Source organism: Drosophila miranda, assembly GCF_003369915.1.
Source record: "Drosophila miranda strain MSH22 chromosome Y unlocalized genomic scaffold, D.miranda_PacBio2.1 Contig_Y1_pilon, whole genome shotgun sequence".
NCBI lineage: Eukaryota > Metazoa > Arthropoda > Insecta > Diptera > Drosophilidae > Drosophila > Drosophila miranda.
The window spans coordinates 37,453,068-37,460,095 of record NW_022881603.1 but is presented as its reverse complement, the minus strand read 5'-3'; the positions used below and the strand labels follow the sequence as shown (position 1 = coordinate 37,460,095).

General features: G+C 45.8%; 1 protein-coding gene across 3 annotated transcripts; it reads left to right on the top strand.

The window, feature by feature from the left end:
- Positions 1-313: 313 nt before the first annotated feature.
- On the top strand, positions 314-5,849 carry LOC117185765 (NAD kinase-like). Of its 3 annotated transcripts, none has more exons than XM_033394941.1 (4): positions 314-636; positions 4,032-4,409; positions 4,474-5,137; positions 5,206-5,849. In XM_033394941.1, the coding sequence occupies exons 1-4, from the start codon at positions 314-316 to the stop codon at positions 5,512-5,514; spliced, it is 1,674 nt and encodes a 557-aa protein (XP_033250832.1). In that variant the 3' UTR covers positions 5,515-5,849. The 3 variants fall into 3 exon arrangements, with proteins under 3 accessions (XP_033250832.1, XP_033250833.1, XP_033250834.1); XM_033394942.1 differs by lacking the exon at positions 314-636 and adding an exon at positions 1,682-1,778; XM_033394943.1 differs by lacking the exon at positions 314-636 and adding an exon at positions 1,720-1,788.
- Positions 5,850-7,028: the final 1,179 nt, after the last annotated feature.

The window sequence follows — 7,028 nt, the reverse complement described above, 5'->3', positions numbered from 1 at the left end:
AAAATGGGTGGTGCATTCTTGTGTTCATGCGTGTTTCTGGTTATTTGGTTAACAAAAACTGTTAACGCCTTTACAATAAGGGGAGCAAGGTCGATGTTGTTTACCGTTTTGGCCAGCTCAGGGACGTTTTGGGCGAGTTGGGACCCAGAAATGTGAAGTGAAGTGAAATGAAATGGGAACTAATATTCCAGTGTTTTTCAGTTGATTGAACCAAACAAAAATGTGTTAGAACCAAACGTTGATTAATTGATTGTTTGACGACAAATCTGTGTGAATCGTAAAGTGATATAAAGAAAATCTAAAGCCTATAAATATGACGTGCCTTTCGGACATTGATCTGGCAACCCTGCACCAGCATCGTCTGGAGGAGCGCTTCAGTTATAAGCTGGCCTGGAGCGGCACAGCCCACCAGCATACCCAATACAATGATCTGCTCATGCGGCATAATGCCTCCCTTAAGCGGCAAAGAATCATCCAGCACAAGGCAAACCAGGCGAGTTCCAAGCCCAGGGAACAAGGCGAATCCACAACAAACACGGCCAGTAATCAGAATAGCCAACTGACCAAGTCCGAGGACGAGCATGACGATGGCTACTTTGATTCATCAACCCGACGCAGGCGTAGTGGCACCTGGCCGTAAGTACTTCGCTGTTCGAACCCATCCCATTCCGTCGCAAGCGATTCGATAACCCTGAACGTCGGGCAACAGCCCAAAAAACAATTGTGGCAATGTTATCGGACATTTGTTCGGAGCATGCTCTGATAGGAGAGGCGGCTGGTGGCTCTCTAATCAAGTGTTGCTTTGTCATTGGCCCATATCGGGTCGACTAAGGCGTAAAAGGCGTTGTGTGCATTCAGGCGCTTTGCTTATCAATTGTTTACTCAGATAGAAAAAAGCAGATAATTTAAGTAAATATCACGTATGCATAATCAGAATTTATTGAATTTCACATGTCAGCATGATGATCACCAAAAATGCCGATATGTGCAGAGATCTTAGTGGACTGATCTAAAATCGAAGTGCTTTTAGAAGTCCTTGACCTTTCTGCATAGTTGAGTGCTTGCAGCGCGTTTTTTCATTATTTTTGGCCAAAAAACAAACAAGTTTTTTAACACCTTGTCTATTGGCATAACGATGGCGCCGTCTGTTAATTTATGGTTATCTGATATGTGTGTAGGTTTTCTCTTCAGCTACTATTTTTGAACGATTTGTTTTGAAGAACCTGAGACACTGACGCGACGCCGTGGCTGAGTGTGGGTTAAACATTTTGTGAATCGGTGCCAGTTTGTGCTTGGCGCGATTCATGAAACAACAAGAAATTAATAAATTAAAATATATTCAGAAAAACAAAAAATTAGTGACTGACGTTGCTCGTGACCACTTCGGCGGGCCGTGTTCCAAAGGTTTGCATCGGCCAGGTCAGGCAGTTCAAGCCGCATTTGCATGGCCTGTCTGGTTCGGATTCGATTATACTACCCATAGACTCGTTAATGCCCGAGGGAAATGGAAAACGAATTCAAGGTGTTCGAAAGGTTTACAGCGACTCAACGATGGCTGCAAACTTAAGTTTTGTCATGCTGACGTCGTCGTTGAAGTTCTTTCCTGTACGAGTACATAGTACCTACAATATCTATTATATTCGTTACTTGGTTGGGGTTCGGTTCGTACTTGGCTTCCAGTTTAGTTCCAATCGAGTGGCGTTGGCGGTCGAGCAAGTGCAATTAACGAGCGTTCACTGCGAAAAATGCCGTTTAAGTGCTGACCAACTGGATAGCCGGTGAATGAATGTGAATTTCCTTTGAAACAATTATCGAAACAAGATCATTATTTGTCCTGCAATTTATCAGAAATTGTGCGTCACTGGATTCGCTCGTTGGGGATGAGTCGATAAAACATTGATAACGAGGGGGAACGTTGTGAGTTGCAGCGGACACTGCAACTCTACAGTTATACCCGATACTAAGTCAGTAGGAGAGAGAGCCACTCCGGCAGACGCCGCTAATTTGAACGACACGACAAAGAGTGCGTGCGAGAGAGACAGAAAATCAGTCTGAGCGTGACGTCGGGCGCTGCGTAGCCAGTGCAAATTGATTTGTTCCTTTTGGCTATAAAAATGATCTGATCTGATCCAGGGGGTGTGGCGAAATTTTGAAACAAACTCGTCTCGGTCCGATATATTAGGAGTGTGGATACCAAATTTGGTTGCTCTAGCTTTTATAGTCTCTGAGATCTAGGCGCTAATGTTTTACTTTAAGCAAAGCCGGCTATGCTACGTGTGTGTTAGAGAGAGACAGGGCGAGAAAAAATGAAATTGTTTTCTTGATGCTGGCTATAATAATAATACGATCTTATTCAAATTCTGCAGTCTAAAAGATATGGTCATTCTCTACGATTCTGCGTTTTTGGTTTTCTCGTATCTTTAAAATTGTGGATGCCACAGATTTTCGTCCTTTGTGGGGGCGGAAGTGGGCGGGGCGAAGTTTTGAAATATTTTTGTAGCAGTGACATATCACAGAAGTCTGGATCCAAAACATCGTTGCTCTAGCTCTTATAGTCTTTGAGCACTAGGCGCTAATAGGGACGGACAGACGGACAGACGGACAGACAGACATGGCTCAATCGACTCGGCTATTGATGCTGATCAAGAATATATATACTTTATGGGGTCGGAAACGATTCCTTCTGGACGTTACCCACATCCACTTTTACCACAAATCTAATATACCCCAATACTCATTTTGAGTATCGGGTATAAAAAGGGGCAAAGTGGATACAACTTTTTCAATTACAGAAAAAATAAAAATAAATTGAATCTTTTGACTTTTTTGGAATTTATTAAAGAAAATGTAGAACGATTTTAACTATTTTAAAATTTCAAACGATAATGCGATCTATTTGTCCCACTGTGTGAGATTTACTTCTACGGTTTAGCATAGCCTAGCTTATGGCTCTCTCTCTTCCTCTCTCTCTCTCTCTCTCTTTTGTCTGGCTGTTCCCGATTTGCAAACAGCCCCAGCGCAAACATGTCCCAGCTCGCATTAGCACATCAATCAAACCCGTTATTATGCGATGCTTTGAGGTCTAACCCACACACTCACACACAGACGCACACCACTCAAGAGTCAAACGAAACGTTTAAAGTTCAGCATGCGCATGGTGTATATTTGGTGAGGTGAGACATACTCGCTCTTCTAGTTTCCTATTCTCCTTGCCACTCTCTCGCACTCTCGGAGACGGTACATGTGCAGATGGAATGCATGCAATTCCCACAATTGGCACGTATTGGCTGGAGCGTTTGACGGTTTATGCAAAATTGACCAGAACACTGCTCTTTTTAGAAGGCCAGCCCCATAGATTCCAGAGGACTATACTCTCAGAATGCCTCACTTTATATTAATACATCTTGGGCTGGCTCTCTTGCTACCATCTCTCTCCCAAACACTCTCGGTTAGCATGCGCAATTCCTGTTTGTTTGCGACTGCGAGATTCAACAAGTTTATTCGCGCTGGGGTCTCCCCCGCGCAGCTCTTGTCTCATCCGCTGCTGCTGGTGTTGTTGTAATGAAAATAAATATATAAATACGTTGTATACCTTTATTTTGTTGTTTTCGAACACAAAAATCGGCCGGCCAGTGATTATGTAACCTTCGCACGAGCCACAACGTCCGCCGAAGCACAAATTCCAACAAGTTTTTTTTTCTCCGTTTCCATCGTTTTGCGTTTACTTTGTGTGGAATCGCACAAAATAAGATCGAAAACTACTAATTTTGGAGAGGAATAGGACGTGACCATCCATAGATTGGCACTTTAGAGACACTTATCTTCAAATGCAGCATCAAAAGTTGCGACTTGCGGCGACCCTGCAACGTCAGGGTTCTCTGACGTTGAGGCAGCAGCAGCCGTTGAGGTGACGGAAGAACAAAAGCAACAAGTAGCCCAGGCACCCGACCCGCGCATTTTGAGGTTCCGCCCAAGCTCCGGATCTCCTCTCCAACTGGCACTATATCTGTATTCTGTCTATATCCTTTCAGGCGCACCCGGAGCTTGAATGCCCCGTCGCCCTTCCAGCAGTTCGGACCATGCGGACGCATAATGAAAAACTCCGCCATGGTGATGCAGATTCAAGATCCGGCCAGCCAGCGCCTGACCTGGTACAAGCCACCGCTCACAGTGCTGGTGATCAAGAAAAAGGACTCTCAAGTGCTCCTGCCGTTTGTCCAGCTGGTGGAGTGGCTGGTGCAGGAGAAGCACATGGTCGTGTGGGTTGAGTCCGCCGTGCTGGAGGATAAGCTGCTGCGGGACGATGTCAAGCTGGAGAACGAGAGCGCCAAGTTCCGACAGGTGCACGGAGACTACTGTGGCGTGCGTGAGCGTTTTCTGGCGCTGCGCGAGAAGCTGGTGACATTCAAGTGAGTCTGAAATGGGAATGGCCCCCAGGTGGCTTCCCAATTCTAACTGGCTTCTCTCTTACAGGGATGGTCGCGATGATCTAACCGATCGCATCGACTTTATTGTCTGCCTCGGAGGGGACGGCACCTTGCTGTACGCCTCCCAGCTGTTCCAGCAATCAGTGCCGCCCGTGATGGCCTTCTATCTGGGCTCACTGGGCTTTCTTACGCCCTTCCAGTGTGATAACTTTCAGGAGCAGGTGACCAATGTACTGGAGGGTCACGCTGCCCTCACCCTGCGCAGCCGCCTGCGTTGCTCCATCCATCGCAAGGGCGAACGCCGCAAGGAGTCGCTCCAGCCAGCCGGCAGCAACCTGCTGAAGCCAAGTCATCATCGTCACCTGAACTATGTAGAGCTCAAAAATGGAGCATCCTCTGGTGCCAATAACAATTACTGCAACCCGCATATGTCATCAAACAACAGCATCCTGGTGCTCAACGAGGTGGTTATCAATCGTGGCCCGTCGCCATATCTCAGCAACATTGATATCTTCTTGGATGGCAAGTACATTACCTCTGTTCAGGGCGATGGCCTGATTGTGTCCACTCCGACTGGGAGCACAGCGTATGCGGCAGCAGCTGGTGCCTCCATGATCCATCCCTCCGTGCCGGCCATACTGGTGACTCCCATCTGTCCGCACTCGCTGAGCTTCAGGCCCATTGTGGTGCCTGCAGGAGTGGAGCTGAGGGTGAGTCCTAAGTGAATCCACTTTTCGATCGTCTAATATCGCCTCATTTGTCCCTTATTTGTCCCTAGATATCCATATCGCCGGATAGCCGCAACACCTCGCGCGTCTCCTTCGATGGACGCAACGACCAGGAACTGAATCATGGAGATAGCCTGCGGGTGACCACCTCCATCTATCCCGTTCCCAGCATTTGCTCTCAGGATCAGATCTCTGATTGGTTCGACTCCCTCGCCGAGGGACTCCATTGGAATGTGCGCAAGCGCCAGAAGTGCCTCGATGAGCTGTCGGACCTGACGGCCTCCGGTTCGGAGGACACGCCCGACGAGTTTGACAATCTGAAGATCTACGATGCGAGTGGTTCTTCTCTGGATATTTGAGTGCCCAATTAGCTTAGTTCTAGAGCTAGTTCACAGGGTTTTCCTGTGTTCAATTTTTTAGGCTAAGAAATGTAGCGAAAATATATGTATATATGCAATTACATAAATCACCTGGTTGAGTTGAAATGTTAAATGTTAATGGAAAATGATTGCAATAATTGTTTAAGCTAGAAAAATGTCTGTTGTTGCTTGTGAACAAATCCGCTTTGGCATAGCTTTTAAGTTTGAATTATTACTCTTTAATCGGCGATGGCATCGAGTTCTCCGTACTTAAGCAGAATCTCGTTATCTGTACAATTCGAAGAAGGTAATAAAAATTGTATTATTTACTCAAAGCGCCACAGAATCCATTTCACTCCAATTTACTCTTTGAACCAACAGCACAACAAAAGTCCAATTAATTAGATGAGCAATGGATAAAACCAGAACGGAGGCAATCAACATGGACTCGTGAAAAGGCACTTAAAAGTTCGAGTAAGTGCGGTGCTTCGGTACGACCAGTCTCTGGATGATAGATGAATTGAAGGGACCAAAGGAAGGAGTGTCCACCCCTATGATTTTTATCATTCACAAGCCCATTGAGAGGAAATGCTTCAAGGGGTCATAACTTTGATTTGAAATCTTGTTTTGGTAGAATCACAATCCTTTTAGCTACGAGTACTATACTGGATCTAATCCATATAATTGATCTGATTTATCGTTACAAAAGCTTCCATAAATGGTTTGTTCTTTTGCCTACATCTCATTTGAATGTGGACGTTTCTGCGGATGGTAAATCTTCTACTCGGCTATGTGCCATAGTTACTATTGAAAACTGCTCCGGGGAGACAGCGCTCAAAAGTTGACCACTTCCGGTTCATTGGAACCCATTGTGGAGCTCGAATTGTAAATGGTTTTAACATGATTATTGCCGAACTGTCCCTGCCTCTGGCTCTGATACTGGCCGCAAGCCCCTATGCGACAATTGTTTAAGTGCAAGAGCCGCGCCATAAATCAAAAGCATAAAAGGAAAGCCAACTGCCATAAATGTGGCTAGAAGTGTTCTGCCGTTGCCTCTCTCTCCACCTTTCCGGGTGCGTGTGTACGTGCCATTACGTGATTATTATCAATTTTCACGCTTTTACAGCGGCTCCTTCCCCGCCGCACATTGCGTGCAACAAGTAGAGCCGAGCAAGGACCTCAGCATCCTCCCGCTTCGTGTCCCATACATCTTACTGGCGGATAAACGCATTGCGTATTATCCGACCCATACGATTGGTGGACTTCGGACACGCCCCGTGAATCAAGCATTGCGCAGGCCTCGTCTTCCGAACTCGTGCCTCAGGATGAGGGGGGACGTCCTTGTCTGACAAATGAAATAAATGGCATCAAGGGTATATATTCAATTAATTTTTCTTTTATTCGTATTCTTTATCCTCTTTAAACCCACTTAATCGGGTCAAATGTAAAGCTTCATAGTTGCGGATTTGAGCTGAGAAAAGAGAAACCAGAATAAGAATTAATTCAACAAAGAA